The following is a 17270-nucleotide window of genomic DNA, read 5'->3' as shown; positions in this document are numbered from 1 at the left end:
GGGACATTTTGGACAATCCCAATATCACTATTTGGACAGTCCTACTAAAGTCTTTCATCTTTGCCTCTTGATTACATTAAAAGTTTGTTAGTGTTTACTGTCGTTTTTTTCCCCCTCCAAATTTAAACTATGTCATTGTCTTATTAACACAACCCTTACGTTCATGCTGTGTTGAATTATGTTCAATTAAAATTATCAAGCGTTTGCAGACTTGATTAGCACTTTAAACTCTGCTGAGATGTCAGAACTGCTGTTTTATCTCCAGGTGGTGCGTCTTTTAAAAACATCTCCAGAGAAACCCATTACCTTAGCAATTGGGGATGGAGCCAATGATGTCAGCATGATACAAGAGGCCCACGTTGGCATAGGTAAGTGCTTGCATATATTTTTCCATATTGTCGCTATCAGGCGGAAACCTCTTATGTCCAAAATAGTTATTTTTCAGGAAACTGGAAAAATGATGTATATTCTTAATAAATGAATGGAGTTAAGAGATGTACAGTCACAAGCTGTTTTCAACACTTTTCATTGGTTAAATATTTCTAAAACCGTCAGGCTTATGTGAAGACTGACCAATAGAATCGTTTTATGACATAAAAGACCAAAAATGGACTTACAAGGTTTCCGCCCAACGACGATATGTATTCTGCAGTGTATCTTCCACTTAGTACAGTATCAAGGGTTCCCACGAGGTCTTAAAAAGTCTTAAAAGTCTTGAATTTACAAATCTGCATTTAATTCTTAAAAAAAGTTTTTAAAAGGTATTAAATTCGATATGGTAGGTCTTAAGTTATGTTTCCATTAACTTATTCACTGTATTGTGCTTAAATGTGTCTGGGAAATGTCCAAACTGCAAAGAAAGTCATGTCAGTCTACTCAGTTCCACTAGTTCCAACCTGACAATTTATGTTGAAATTAGGAACCAGTTATCGCTAACTTTGCAGCCCTCAGTGTGAAATGACCACAGAAGTGAAAAGTAAGCACGGGGAAGTGCAAATTTAGTAATGCCTGGTTGGTGAAAAGATCATTCTCGATTTGGTTGACACAAGGGGAGGGGAACGTGTTTGAAGCTTTCTGCACCTTGTACAAGGAGTAAATAAATACATTTTCCTAAATTCTAGGAGTCACAAATTTTTGCCAGTATGGCTGTGAAATGGGCATTAAATTCTGTCCTAAGTAATATCAAAAAGTCTTAAATTTAACTTGTAGAAAACCTGTAGGAGCCCTGAGTATATATGTGTGTGTCTCCAGGTATCATGGGGAAAGAAGGTCGTCAGGCCGTGAGAAACAGTGACTATGCAATTGCCAGGTTCAAGTTCCTGGCTAAACTCCTACTGGTCCACGGTCACTTCTACTACATTCGGATAGCGACGCTTGTACAGTACTTTTTCTACAAGGTAAGACAATCAAATGTCTGCCTTTGTAATGCACAAACCTTTACTGTGACAGCTATAACCATTTTATTTTTCGGACACTGGACTTTGTATGTTCACATTTAAACATATTCCTGTAATATTCTTGGTTTACAGCCTCTCCTCCACACTAATCTCTTGATCATAAATTAAGAGACATCATCTGATGTAGAAACTGGCTGCTCTGCTTGCTGTTAGCAGTGTTCAGATATCTTTGCCACCTCTTAATTTTCCACTAGTGCCTTGTTTTTAAAGTCTCTTGCTTTGTGTCTCTTGTAGAATGTGTGTTTTATCACGCCCCAGTTTTTATACCAGTTCTTCTGTCTGTTTTCACAACAAGTAAGTGTCTTTTTCTGTGTCACTTCCACTATGTCACGTGTCATTGTATATTTTTTGTGGATTTGTCTGATTAATGAAAAATGTACAGGTATGCATTTGGATGAAATTGTACACTTTATGTAAAATGTATTGTGATTTAAAAGTTTTACATAATTTGAGTGTATTAATTAAAGGACTTTATTGAAATTCAGTGATGTTTGAAGTTAGATAGGTTGGGGAAATGTCATTAATTGGCTTGTGTTGAGTGAGCTGCTCTGTCTGTTTAATGTAGACTCTGTACGACAGTGTTTATCTGACACTGTACAACATCTGCTTCACCTCGCTGCCCATCCTGGTGTACAGTCTGTTTGAACAGCTGGTCCATCCACACATATTACAAAGTAAACCTGCCCTGTACAGGTAAGTTGACATGGAATCAGTTTTCACACAATAATTGCAGTGATTGCAATTGCAGTAATTTGCAAATAAGTAAATAAAATTACATTATTCATTTAGTTTATTTTGTATTGGTGTCAAATTTCCTTTGTGAATTTCTTAAAAGGTGTTTCTGTCTTACAGGGACATCAGCAAAAACTCCTTGCTATCCTTCCGAACTTTTCTGTACTGGACCTTGTTGGGCTTCTGTCATGCCTTCGTCTTCTTCTTCGGATCGTACATATTGATGGGAGAGGACACCACCCTCATGGGCAACGGACAGGTGTGTGTTTGAGTTTTTGTATTTTCGTCTTAAGTAGACTTCCCCAGAAAATACAATTTTTCAACCACTATTAGAAATACTTTTCTATAGCATGAATTATAGTCAAGAAGCAAATGCAGGACACCTACAAATGTATGTGTAATAATTTAATAAATTGGGGTGTGTTTGTTGCCTGCTTGTCTGCAGTCACTTCCTTCAATCTCTGTCTTTCCACGTTGTGATTTTTGTTCAGTACTGTTGCATATATAAGCTGTTTGCCTTAATTTTTCTACCAGCATGTATTACATTCACTGGGTTTCTCATTAATATTGAGTAAATTTACCTTTTTTTCTTCTTCTCCATGTCTCTGGTTCTTCACAGTCTTTTTTTTTTTCTTTCTTTGCCTGATGAATATGTTGGATTTCTCTCTCAGACTTAAGTTTTGTATTTCATTAAGTACTCTCTTTTTCTTCAGTCTTTTGTTGATTACTCTCTTTCCTTGTGCCTTCACGCTGTGCATGTCTTCAGATCTTGCGAGCTAACAGGCAGCTGGTAAGCGTTTGGTCTACAGTTGAATGCATGTCTCTGGGGGGTTAATGAAAGGATTATCAGTGTGATCGTGAACACGTTTTTATGCTCACAATAATGCTGTAGAATAAGCTAAGCCAGTTCCTAATGTGCTGGAGTATGTTTTCATGTTACATAATTGTATGTATTGTCTTGCATGATGTAGAAATGTACAGATTCTGTTTTCTTCTTCACAGAAATGATTTTCAGTTATTTGTTTGTTCAGTCTTCACTTATCTTTTGCTTCAATGCAGTATTTTTCAGATTGTGTTAAGATATCTAGACCACAAAACACTGTGGTCTTACTATATGTAAATATGTGTCACCCAAACTTTTCTTTTCTTTCCAAATACGATATGTATGTATATATATATATAATGTACAAAAGAGAATTTATTTTGCACATTGTTGTAATGTTGACTAGGGGTGTAACAGTGCTCTCGTTTGTACAGAACCATTTCGGTTCAAGGCCTTCGATACAATATGGAGATGTATGAACCAATACATGTAGCCTATGTGAAGAATGCAAACACTTGGGAAGCAGGGCGGACGCAAGCAGAACCCATGTGCAGGGTTTCCTCTATATACATTCAGCAGCGGCGAATTCTCAGCGCCACTGCAAAAAAAAAACAACACATGACAACTGAGAGTATAACAGAGGCACTGAAGCCAGGTTGGATGTTCTAAGCGTGTTAAGTTTCACTTTAGGTATGTTGCAGTTTTGTGGCACAAGAGTCTGCCGGTTCCTTGAGAGCAAAAAGGTTTTTATTTTTTAAGTCAAGTTGGCAAAATCAAGTGAACCTGCTCCTCTTCTCTTTCACCATGCCTCTGCTGTGGTGTTTCTGTGAGGGCATGTTCACAGCACCTCAGGGAATACTGCGAGGCGTTCAAAAACACTCAGTAAATTACAGCGTTTTCCATAAGCGAACATTGAACATTCAAAAATACACAATATGTGGGGTGCCTGTTAATGCACAAATGACTGAACAATATTTTGAAGAAATGTCCTGTGTCCCACAGGTAGTTACGGAGCACCCCCCCTCGCTGGTGTCCTTCACTGTACTGAAAATGTATTGAACCGAAATTTTTCTGTCCCGTTACACCCCTAATGTTGACTATACATTCAAATGTTAAAAGCCACATGAAATAGCTGGATATGCAAATGCACCTACTGGTGTAAGTGAACACCAGAGTTTTCCCCTCCATAACAAAGCCAAATACATCAATGCACAGAACCTTAACAAACTAAATGATTTGTTTTTGCAGTTGGGCTCCAGTAAATGAATTTTGAAGCTTTTTGGACGTTTTTGATGCCCTTCCAAAGTTTTATACATAGACATATTAATAAAAATGAGCTTTTCTGCACAAGGGAAAACCCTGAGTTGTATTCCTGTCAGGCAGCAAAAACTTTTATCTGTCTGGATCCATCTTAGTGGTATCACCATTTTGTTTTCTGTGATCAGCATCCAGCAGAGCACTGAATTGGTTGGCAACAAAACAATCCCCCCTGCAGTTCTTAATCTATAGGAGCAATTCTCATAGAAGGCAGGGAGCTACCAAAAGTAGACGTGGTTAGAGGGCTAGGCTTCATTACAGGCACCGTAATGCCATACCATTCATAAACTCTGGCTGGTGTTCACATCTGGACACTGCTCACCTCATTCCAACTTTCCTGACTCAACGTTTATCCCGACTTGTGTTTGGATTGGAGAGCTCAGTATTTTGCTGTCTTTGCTGCAGGATTACAGAATTATCTGTGATTTTTTCCAGCCTGGCTGTTGATCAGTCGTAGAAAAAAATCGCAGTTTCCTCATTCAGAAAACACTCTGCACCTTTTTAAACTCACACAGTGAATTAGTAACACTGTTCTTCCAACTACTTTGTCAAATATTAATAACCACAGGGCTGACCGCACCATTATCATATTGAATATACAGTCCCTTACTTGGTCGCATTTGTGAATAAAACCATTGTTTCTTTGTTGTCTTCTAATGATATATTACGCTGCTGACTGTAATTACTTTTATTTTGTAGATGTTTGGGAACTGGACCTTTGGAACGCTGGTTTTTACAGTTATGGTCATCACTGTCACATTAAAGGTAAATAATAACATATTTTATGCTTTTAACAACAAACCTTAGGAACCTGTTTAATTTTTCTGCAATCTTCATGTCCCACAGAATATGTAGTATTTGGCTGAAAACCAAAGTCAAGCATGTACCAAGCCAAAAACCAGACCTTTTTATGTGTTCTTATTTATTCCTCTCATGGGAAAAAAAAAAAAAGCTTCATGCTGATTTAAGATGATGGGTACTAAATGTTTCAGACTGATGATGGGAAACATGTTTCACTCTTCAGAGACACACTCACAATCCCAATTTGAAATACAGTATGCTGTGAAATGTTAGGATGATGTCAGTGGTTGTTAACTAGAGAATATAATTTGTCACAGACTGGGGTCAAGGTCCCTTTTACAGCTCTTGGGTAGATTGCTGCAGTTTATTGATGCCCTGCCTGTCCCCCTCGCAGTGTTTTACACCTAATTTTCTTTACCCTTGCCTCCTGTGTGTGTGTGTGTGTGTGTGTGCGTGTGTGTGTTTACGTGGTAACAGCTTGCATTGGAGACTCATTTCTGGACGTGGATGAACCATTTTGTGACATGGGGCTCAATTGCCTTTTACTTCATCTTCTCTCTCTTCTATGGTGGTATCATCTGGTAAGGCCAATATCTTAATTCACAGTCAGTGATTGTGTGTAAATGCTGCTTTCAGACTTAAAGGGGTCATATTTGGCTAAACTCACTTTTATTAGTCTTTGGTACATTTATTTGTGTATTTGGACCCTAATAGTTCATAAAGTTTGAATTTGAACCCTCCAGGTGCTGCAAAGCTATTTTTATATTCATTTAGGCAAAAATCGAATGGATTTCTACAACCTGTTTTAATTCCTTCTTAATTTGTTACGTCTATAGCTAGTTACATCACGACATTTGCACATATAAGGTCAAGACTTCCGACCAACATTTCTCCAAGTACGACATTTGTTTTGTCAGCAGCGGTTGTAGTAAAAACTGAAAATATGTCCAAACCTTGAGCCAATTACCTAAAATGTTCAGTTGTTTGTTGTAATAATGAACACAAGTGGCTGAACAAGACAGAGCTCACAGTCAGCAGCCTGGAGGGGGTGGGGCGTGAAGTGGCTCATTTGCATTTAAAGGGCCAGCGCTCAAAATGACCTTTCTGGTGTCATTACTCAAAAATAGGGTTGAAGATGGACCTGTGGAGTTTAGTTAATGAAGAATTCAGACCCAAGCATAACATTTACAGTTTATGTAGACCACAGGGAAATGTTTGAAAGTGCATAATTCCATTTAAAATAAGCAAAATATCACTCCTTTAAAGAAAATGTTCTGCGTTAGTGGAACATCATCCCACAGCTTAATTTCTGGACATATACAGGCAGCAGAATTACCAGTATTAAGGGGAAACTACAATAACACTGATCATCCTTTGAGTCATAAATGTAGGAGCCAAATGTAATTTCCTGAGACATATGTGTGCTTGCCAGTAATATTATTAATTAATTGACTCATTGATGGGCTTGATATATTTTTCTCATGGGTGTACACAACCGATTGCTGTGGTCATTTCCAACATTTCATTTCATTTTATTACAAGCTTTCAGTTTTTTCACAACTTGTAAATTATCTTCTCTTCTCTCCCAGACTTGGCAAATAAAATCTGCTGCTAAAAAGGTCCCGATTCTGAAACACAATCCAAGTCTTTTATAACTGTCTGCATAGTAATCAAAAGAGAAAATGAAATCAGTTAAATAATAAATTATTAATTCTGTCTGCTTCTGACTTATTGTCCGTTTATTATCTGAATTATATTATTTAACAAAACATGGCTTGGAGCAATAACAAAGTGACTTGTGGTTGAAATAAGTATGAAATATTTTGATAATCGATAATTCTGAGTATTTTTTTTAAATCAGCTTCTTAAATGTTTATTATTTTCAGTTTTATTCCAATCTCTGTGACATTAAACAAATATTTTCCAATTAAAAACAGCATATGCTAGCATGTCTTGCTGTGCTTTGGGAAGCTCCTTTCACCTTTTTCTGACATTTTATAGCTCATATATATGATTGACCGGAACAACTAATAGTGACATAAACCATTTTCTGACCTAAAATGTTTAATACATTTTCAATCATTAATCATATAAATATATTAAATAATTCAGGTAAACTACACTCTCTCAGCTTTTCACTGGCATCATGTATGACCCATATGGATGTTCAAAGGCTCCATAGTAAATGTGGAAACACCGTCATGTTCATCACCAGTAAAACCTATGTAGTCTGACGAATAACAGTGGTTGGTCACACTTGTTTTTATGTTCAATTAATGGTATATTTTGCTGAAAAAGATAAGATAAGATATTCCTTTATTGATCCCACAATGGGGAAATTCACAGTGTTGTCAGCAGCATAAAAACATACATAGACATACACATACACATAAAAACAGTCATATAAATTTGAATAAAAAGTGTTTAAAAGGAGAGTGCAAATATTGTTCGATATGATGTAGTGCAAATGGTTATAAATATAAAAAAATATATATATTAATACGGATTGAATATATACAACGTAAGTGGAATGGAGGGAGGGTTGTTATTACACATTGTGATTGAAAAAGTCCCCTTTTTCTCAGTTTCCTCTGTTTTGATTCAATAACCTCAATAATACATTACAATAAATGATGATAAATCACTTAGAAAAGGTTAAATGTAGATAAAAATTAATTTGGAAGACACCACTAAAGTGCTAGATCTTTAAGGGTTAATTGAGGAAATATTAACAGTTTGATCAATGATGGCAGTAATCATTTGTCACAGCCTTAATATTAATGTCTTGTGAAATCAGTAGAATAAGATAAGGAAGTTGATTTAAATAACTTGCTTCAAACATTCTCCAATTGAAATAAGGTTAACATCTCTTCTCATAAACATGAATATGCATATTGTCTAAAACTGCCTCTCTTCAATAACAGATGATGTGTCTGTTCTTTGATTTCAGCCTGTTGATAAGGCCCAAATACAGAGGATTAAAAGACTGAGATGAACCAAATTTAACAGCTGTCAGTTGACAGAGCAGGATTTCGCTTTAGGCTTTGTAGGAATCAGCTGTCAGCAGTGAGCATCATTGATTTAATCAGTCTCAGAACATTATCCAGTGTAGTCAAGTCACAGACTGGTAGGAGCCACCGTAACGACACTGGACCATGTTTTAAACAGGATTTGTAGTGTGACATCTAAAAGGCCTTTTAGTCTTTCAGTGTCTGGGAATAATGAAATCACCCCAAGGTTCAAGGTCCTTCATTGCCAGTAAGGTCTGTATTTAGAGTGGAAAGGGCAAAGCTGAGCTGAGACAGTTTGACTGCATTGACATTTGTCTTTTAGGTTTAAGATGTGTTCTTTTACTTTCAGTGCTATTAGTATGAGCTAAATGGAACCTAGTCATACTTCTACTTACAAGCACAGATACGTTTCATTGTTAATAAAAAGGCACACAAATCTTTCCCTTTTTGCTTGTTTATGTAACCAGTATCTCCCCCATCTTCCTCTCAGGCCATTCCTCCACACCCAGGACATGTATTTCGTCTTCGTGCAGCTGCTGTCCAGTGGCTCTGCCTGGTTTGCCATCATCATCATTGTCATAACTTGCCTGTTTCCTGATGTGGTGAAGAAGGTCTTCTATCGACATCTGCAGCCCACCAGCACCCAGAAGAGTCAGGTACAGTTGAGAGGAGGAACAGGAGGTTTAAGAACAGGCAGAAAGTGGCAGTATGTGGGCAGAAAACAAACTTTTAGTCAAGGCAATGTAGGGGTCCGTAAAAAGCCCACTTCAGCTCACTGTCAGAAGTGGGTACGGATTAGACTTTGGACAGTAAATAGTCCAGGATTCCCATCCACACAGGCTGAGATTTAAAGAGACTCTCTCAGTATCTGTCCTCTTTCCAGAAGCTTCCTACAATCTACTTTCCATGTACAAGCTGCTGTTTGGTCACTTTTAGTTACGTCCATTGACTCTCAAAATACTATTTTTGCAAACACTCTGGTGCTTAGCCACACATATCTAATATTGTCTTCGCTCCTGTCTGCTCTTGACATGTTTTGCAATCTCTTGTGATTTTGTAGCATCTAATATGGAGATTTTAACTTGAAACTGTTTGTTGTAACCTCACACTGCAAAAACACTTAAGGATTCATCCAAATAAGGCAGCATAATCACACCATTTTGTCTGTAATAGCAAATATTGGGCACTACCACAGGTTTTTCATTGAAATTAGAAGGAAGAATTAGCCACCACATTAATTATGTCTAATATTTGGTGAGAAATGTTAAAATATCATTACGTTTTCCCAGATGCACAAGCATAGACAGTAAAATCAAAGTAATGTATCAACATAGGGAAGGACCGAGCACACTTCAGTAGTTAAACTGTCTTCTCTGTGCAATTTCAGATTTAGAACTTATTCCCTACACACGTCTGAAAAAATGTTAAAATTACATTTCCCATAATAGGAAATGAGTCTTAAGGGGAGCAAATTAAATTGAAATGTCAAGGTAAATCAAACGCTGGACAGAGAAGAAAAATGTTCTGTGTTGTTTAAATAGTTTATTTTCACAGCCTCTGTGATCATTAATACACGACCTTTTTACAGGAACAGCATGGTGTTCAGTTGCACACACACCGCATGACTTCCCTCTGATTGCACACACACATTTATACACACTAAGACAAAACACAGTGTGCATGGTCACCTTGTAACAGACCCATGCTGTTACTGTATTGATTTGTCCAGCTGGAGACAGTTTATGTTGTAGCTTATACCGCTCTCCTTTCACAGCTCTTCTACTGCCTTTTCCAAACCTGTGTGTTGTTTCTGCTCTAACCTTTGTCTCGTTTTGCCTGCTGTGTGTGTGTGAGTCTGAGTTTATTCGCAGAGATTCAATGAAGCGTGTCTGTGTGAGTGCAAATGTGTGTGCGAGATTGTTTTCTAACCTCTGTGTGTGCTCTTCCTACTATCCTTTGTCTGTATTTTCCCGGTGTAGATGTATTCCAACCGCGTGGCGATAGGTGATGACTTCATCGCTCTGCAGCCTCTGTCCAGAGCCAAGAGCCAGCTGGGCAAAATTAGGTAGAGGAGATGAGACTGATTCAGCCCTGAGCTTAAAATATACCTGGAAATCAATTGAAACAACACAACTTTCAGGAGTGCTGTATTGAAAAGCAATATTTCAATATTAGATGGGATTTTGGAATGAATATGTAGTTTCTGTAGTCAGCATTGTTTTGCTTTTCTGCAGTGATGCTACACTCTCGTAGCACTGAAACAGAATAGAATAGCTTGACTCAGTAAAAGCAGGATGTCTGCAGGTTCTTAAAAAATCTTAAATTGTAATTGCCACAAATGTTTTATCCATAATTTAATTTATATTTGTCATGGTGAGTCACTGTCCTTCGTTAAAGTCCACATTTCTGATGTTACAAAGCTTCGAAACCTACTATTGAACCTTATAGTATCTACTTTATTTGGGTTACCTGAACAAAAGTTCACTAACATACTCTGATAACCAAATTCTTACATAACCTGTATTTGTACACAACCACATATACGCTACTTAATATTGAATTGCAGTGCTTAAAGAAGAAAAACAATTTGTCCAAAACTTAGGTTAAATTCATCTTAATAGGTTAAAAAGCATTAAATGTAAGTGTTTGTTACCTGTTGACACCCAAACAAAATGTACTTTATGGATTATGGATACCCTCTGAAATTAGAAACATTGCTTTCCACAACAAGCACTTCTGTTAAACATACAACATTGAGATGTTTATTTGTTTACTAGCTTTGGACTTGATTTAGTCGTACCGTGGCCCATTTCTAACACTGGCAGTATGCCGACTGCTGAGTTGTGTGCTGCTAATGTTGGAGCGGGGTTTTTGTATCCTTGACCGCATGCCCTGTAAAAGCCAGTCAGCATTCTCTGTGAATGGGATAAGAGGCCAATAAATGTATTTTTGGCCTATTGAGATAGGAGATAATGCAAAAGAATGTAACATTAAGCATTTCATCCATGCCTTGCACTTAAGACAGAGAATGTGTTGTGAGACCTCACCTCTCCTGCCAGTTTCAGCATGGTACACTCATTACCTCCCCAATGCATGAACATGAATGAATGAATGAGCGAATGAATGTTAAATCACTCGTGAAGCCTCATTTGAGTTTTAGTCTTGCTACTCGGAACTCATTCTGATAAGAAAGCAGTGTTTACTGCAAAATGTACTGTTCTGACTGTGACATCCTGCATCTGCATCGGTACTGAATCAGAGCAGCTGGTCAGATCCGCTTCCTGACCATCCACTAGTGGATTTATCATACATCTACATGCCACACCCACGTTAAAAGGACACATGGTACAGCCGCATGGTGCAGCCCATCAAACAACCCCTGTTATCACTCGCATGGTCGGTTCTCTTAAAGGACGCCCACCTCCAGCTGGGCACGTTTCACCCTCGACTGTTCTACCTGCATGGTTTCAACAGACTGGTTACCCACTACAGTGCATGACTTGGACTGGTCCAGGCTGTCGGGTACAGCAGCATGGTGCTGTCCTGATACAGGCATGACAGACAGCCCTGTTATCATGACTATTTCAGGCTTATGGTTACAAGATCATATGCTGTTTTAAAAAGGATCACTATAATCAGCCTTTAAGGGTAATGCTAATCAACCTGTTAGCTCTCCAAACGACCGCTATAGTGTTCCGTGATCTTGGACAGCTCCATCTTAACTTAACATCTTAAGTTGTTTCTATATGGGTACTTCTGTTAAACTGGGTTCATTTTGGTACCTGGCACTTTTCCAGCTTTTTAGAGCCAATATTAAAAGAGAAATATAGACATATTTCCCCCCAGGACGTACCTAATGATGACCTCAGAGAAATGCAAAAAAAATTATTTTCTTGCTCTGAGCCATCCCAAAATTAATGAATTTTTTATCAAATATTGAGGCCAAAAATAGGACCAAAATTGGGACAAGAAAAGCTACCAGTGCATTTTATCTGGAAAACATAGCTTGAAATGGTCTTATATACTGTCATAAATAAAGACACTATGTTAAATTTGACGATCCTAGTGGTTTTTCTAATCCAAACGTGGGTTTTTCATGAATTGGCAGTCTCATTCCAGGTTTCGTGTGTAACCCATCGTGTCCACTGGTGTTAAACGCAGAACCAGCCCATTTAAATACAAATAAATCGCGAGTGATTTTGCAACAGCGGTCATTTTTGTGAAACACTCTGCCTTGCATAATTAGTTCGATTCCCAAAATGTACCTGTGAGAGAATATAAAGATATTCGAAATAATAGTTGCATGTAATTTTCGTGTCCTTTTTACTGTGCTGATTTTTGTATAAAAATAATATAAAAATGTGTTATATCTGAAAAAATAGTTTCTCTTTTTATCTCAGTAAATATTTATTTTTAAAATAGACCCAAAGTGCCTCCAAACTTGCTTCATAACATTAGTCTACATCTGGTTTGAATTTTTAGCCCCCATTTCCTGTTTTTAGGGACCAGTTTCATAGAAGCACCGATATATGAATGTAGCTGTCCAAAATCATGTCAGTAAACAGCGTGAAATATAGAAGGTTCATATTTTATGGGTATTTTGTGATAGGTGAATGGGTTTCTGCATGTCTATCGTTAAGGCAATGAACGCTTGATATTCCAATGGTTCTGCATTGCTTGCTCACTTGCCAGTTTTCAAGGTACACCTAGCATAAAATACTTTATAAATTGATTACGATTTCAGTTTTTTGTTGTTTTGGTTTAGTCTTACAGTCATTTTGGTAGCTGTCGTTTGTGATGATAAAGTAGGAGTTGGTTCTGTCCTTAAAATATTTGATATAAATACAGTGAATTTTAGACACAACGCAATTTAACAGAACACAGAGCATTTTAACAACAAAAAACTGAAGTTTGAAGAATAACCATGAAATTAAAGCAACACCTCTCTTACACTAACCAATCAGAACATTATAACCTTCCTGAAACATGTTTTATTGCAGGGCTCTTGTTTTAGAGAGCTAAAAGTATCTAATGAACTGGTAGGTGATTTTTCATTCTAAGTCGACAACAATTTGAACAGTACAGGCCCCATCTCACAAACTCAATGAGCAGAAACAAACTGTAGACCTCAAACTGATATTTTAGATCAGAATTTATCAGATAGGGTCAGAGTGATTTGTATAATTGTACAACAAGATGTGTCAGTGTTAAAAATACAGACATCTATTCATTGTAAAGTGGTGCATAACTCAATTTATTTATGCCTGTTCTAAGAAATTCAAGTATTTTTCAGTTCTTCTTTTCCTAATTAGATTAGAGGAAGGTAATCACCAAAGAACCCAGAGGGCTCTCCTGGGAACGCTGCTGTTTGCCTACTCTGTAGCCCTGAGAGATTCAGCAGCAGGTTAATTGGCTCGGATGCTAATAGATTTGCTCTTATCTGTGCTAGAAGGATCCTTTTCCCGAAACATCTTTCTAATGCCTGCAGGTTCTTTCTGCTCTTTATTTCCCAGTTTTACCGCCGTTTCCGAGTTTTTCAGCCTTCCTCTTGCCAATGTGTTCAGTCGTTTTTGCTCATGTGAAAAATTAAAGCCTTCCTCCAGTGACCTCATCACCCCACTCAGATGCTCTGACAGACTCTTCAAATTCAGTGACATAATTATTACACACTCCCAATTAGTGGGAGAATAAGGATGCACATTGGTGTCTTGTTGCAAACAGCTCTTATTTTGACTCATGAGTTAAATATTTGCTCTCATCTCTGTTGAATTAAATCCCTTGTATCTCTGTATTATGTTTTTGACGAGGTCACTTGTGAAGGACTTTAAAGGGGGACCTGCACTGATTTGGTCTCCATAGCGTACAGTTCAACTGGATCATAGCACACTGTAGACAGAGGGTCAGAAATGACATTTTAACTGCCCCCCTACAGTGCAGCCTGGACTGACTCACTGACTGACCGACCACTTGCTTACTAACTGACTAATTAATTTGCTGGTTGGTAAATAAGCAGCACTGGGAAACATATCCAACATTACTGTAGTCATTTGGTCTTGACTCCAAAAACACTAGATGAAAGTAAAAGACGTTCTCAAAGTTAGGAGCTTCGTGCACTAGTTGTACACCTGAATTCTGATTAGATTTTATTATGAAGAACACATTGTGTATATAGACTTTGACTCATGTCCTGTATGACAGTCAGAGAAACAATGATCACACAACCAGAAAAGAAAATTAACAATGATGGCAGGACTTGTTTACAGGATAAATAACACAAGGGCATTAAGACAAGTCATCTTTTATCAAACGGCCTAGACATCTGTTCTGTCTGAGTGTGAGCTGATTGAGAGGCTTCGTTTTGGCAGACGAAGCCTGTTTAAGCTAATTGAAGAGCTCTCTCCTCAACCACAGTCTGTATCAGACTGAAATGGGGTGCTGTCTCCTGCCCTGCAGGTCCTGATTGGACATAGATTTTATGCAAATTGAGCCTTTCAGAATGCTATATGGATATGATAAATGTAAACTACATCTGACAACAGCATGCTGAGTTATTAGAGGAGTGGCTCTCAATGCTGCCTTAGGGAATTATCCATTTACCCTCCCACAAAGATTCACCTCTGCATACGAGTCTTTAAAATGTATATTTTATTTTCATTTGGTTCGCTCCATCCATGTTTTACCATAGCTTTTTAAAAGAGAAAGTTACTGTGCACTCCGGGTAAAATCAGAGCTGCAGCAGTGTAAAACTAAAATTAATTGCCAGTTCTTTTGGTAATTGATTAATTACTTTGGTTGTAGCCCTAGATTGAAGTGTGTTGCTTGGCAACAGCGATTGCTTTGCGTTCACACGAACATGGATAACAGGCACTGAGACCCTGGATTTCAGGCTTATCGCACTTAGTATAATTCCACCTCAGAGGTCTAAATCCCAACCAGGTTGTGCACTCAAGCTCCTGATGGACATTCTTAGATGGTTGCTTGATGTAACATGATTTAAATCTTGAATCTGAGACTAAATGACTAAGGTGGATATATTTTGCAGTGTGGTTGGTTAGTTAAGAGACTGGCTTTATGTGCTATGTTGCCGTCAGGACGTCTTCCCTACAGTCTACCTCGCTGACTGATGAGCTGTTTGACTGGCCAGCAGGGCTCACTGTAAGCATCTTGTGTCCTTCAGATGGAAGAGGGTGAGGGTTCAGTCGGCCCAGAATATGACCCTGTTAAAGCCCAGCGGAGCCCAGGGGAGGACAATTGGCACCTGCTAGCTGCTTATCCTCCCCCTGCTGCCCCCGGCCCAGACCCCTGCTCCCCTAGGTAGTACCATTCTTCACTCCCATTGTCCCCCTCCCACTGTACTGTCCCTGCCCCAGCATTATGGCTTCACCTGAAGATCAAACAACCCTATGTACCCCCTAGTGCCTGCAGTTGACTGCACATGCCCTGAAATTTGACAAATTTCATTGGCACACAACTGTCCCTCCACAACCCTTGTATTTCATGTAAACTTAGTCTCTATGTCTTCTGTTTGCTTCAGCTCCTTTATGAATGACCACATCCTTTCCCACCCAGTCATTATCATCACCATCCATCCCAAACCTATCATGAACAACCTTGTCCTTCCCTGTTGACCCTGTCCATACTGAACTGGTCTCAAATCACCCCTCAATGTAATCAGTCAGATCTGGCTTCAGAAACTAGTAAGAGAGAGAATGCTGTTGGCATGCTGTCTTCTTTGTTGTCACCATATCTTCATTCAGTCATCTTCTCCCAGTGTGAATTATTCAGTTATCTGCTTATAACATCTGTTGTTTTATTTTTGTTTTCTGTAAATGAACTTATCTTTTTAACTTTTTTGTTTTTTGTTTTGCTTTTCAAGTCCTGTATATCTTCCTATAAACTCCGACAAACATCTAGCAGATGATATGCTGTTAGTTGTGTAAATTAGTTTTCAGACATTTGTGCTAAATGTAACAATAACAACAAACTGGAGCTGATCTATTTTAGTCGGACAGGGGATCAGGATCATATGGTATCACTGTCAGTCAATGATAAAACCTTCTGTTCAGGCATCTGGTGCTGAGAAAACCTCTATTTAGAGGTTCAGAATTGAATATAGAATTCATAATTATGTTTTAATTAGTTTATAATCATGCAGAAATTAGTATTAGAGTGTTTCTGTTGCCATAGCAATGGTAGCCATGAACTAACTTTCTCTTCCTTTTCATACCAGGTGTCATCGAGCATTAACGTTTGTTACTGTCAGCTACTATGTCTGAGTTAATGGTCCCTTTACGAAAATTCCCAGAACAGACAAAATAACAATATAATCTGTGACTGTAATAAAGACTTGCATTTTTGCGGCCGCTGTAGAATAGGGAGAGGGGGGATTCAGTTGGTAATACTGACATCACCACTAGAGGGCAATAAATATCACTCAACAAACCTTTAAAAACAGAAATATTAATTAGAGGGTTGACCAGGTTTTATTTTAGGTGTCATGCTAACCCTTGTGGGTCCCTCTGATGTACTGCCCTCTGAGGACCCTCAAGCCAAGAATGTACAGGTTCAAAACATTAGAAAATTATATATATGAATATTTTGATATATGATGGTTTGGGTTTTTTTTTCATAAATCTCTTAAACCAAAACTTCTGTCATTTTCAGAAAAGCACATATTTGAAATGGCATTTAAAGGGTTAAACGCCTGAAATTTATTGAACATTTTGTAGTTTTGAGCAAAGCTGAAGTAGTTTAAGAGATTTATGCAGAAAAAATCATGAAGAAAAACTTTGATATATTATGGTTTTATTGCAGTGTTTGGCTCGAGGGTCCAGAACATGTCAGTAGTGTATAAAAGACCTATAAGAGTAACCGAGATTAGATCAACATCAAATATTCTCGCAGAAATTCATGCCATGAGCTGCAACAGCCATAATGATCACCATATCAAAGAAGAAAAATGACAAAAACGTGCAAAAATTGCCTGCGGTGTCCCTAACGGTTAATTTTCTACAACAAAAATAGCACTGATGGTAGTTTCTTATTAACACTGCTCTGGAGATATGTCTGTTGTAGTTAAAATGTAATTATTTTTTCCATGAACAGGCTTAAAGAACTTTAATTCCTCTT

General features: G+C 37.9%; 1 protein-coding gene across 2 annotated transcripts in view; it reads left to right on the top strand.

Annotated features, from left to right (window-relative positions):
- atp11b (ATPase phospholipid transporting 11B) overlaps positions 1-17270 on the top strand; it is a 63389-nt gene that overhangs the window by 32377 nt on the left and 13742 nt on the right. Inside the window, exons 21-30 of one of the 2 annotated variants that reach the window (XR_003935201.1) lie at positions 266-368; positions 1252-1397; positions 1692-1751; positions 2023-2150; positions 2310-2448; positions 2956-2979; positions 5029-5094; positions 5608-5711; positions 8632-8797; positions 10121-10206. Coding sequence is in view for 1 of the 2 variants with exons in the window: in XM_030131803.1 (XP_029987663.1) it covers positions 266-368; positions 1252-1397; positions 1692-1751; positions 2023-2150; positions 2310-2448; positions 2956-2979; positions 5029-5094; positions 5608-5711; positions 8632-8797 (936 nt within the window). In the remaining variant the exon portion in view is untranslated. The remainder of the gene's footprint in view (positions 1-265; positions 369-1251; positions 1398-1691; positions 1752-2022; positions 2151-2309; positions 2449-2955; positions 2980-5028; positions 5095-5607; positions 5712-8631; positions 8798-10120; positions 10207-17270) is intronic. The other variant, XM_030131803.1, reaches the window with a different exon arrangement.

This window comes from Sphaeramia orbicularis, chromosome 4, assembly GCF_902148855.1.
Source record: "Sphaeramia orbicularis chromosome 4, fSphaOr1.1, whole genome shotgun sequence".
NCBI lineage: Eukaryota > Metazoa > Chordata > Actinopteri > Kurtiformes > Apogonidae > Sphaeramia > Sphaeramia orbicularis.
The sequence above is the reverse complement of the archived record's forward strand: the minus strand, read 5'-3'. Positions and strand labels throughout refer to the sequence as shown.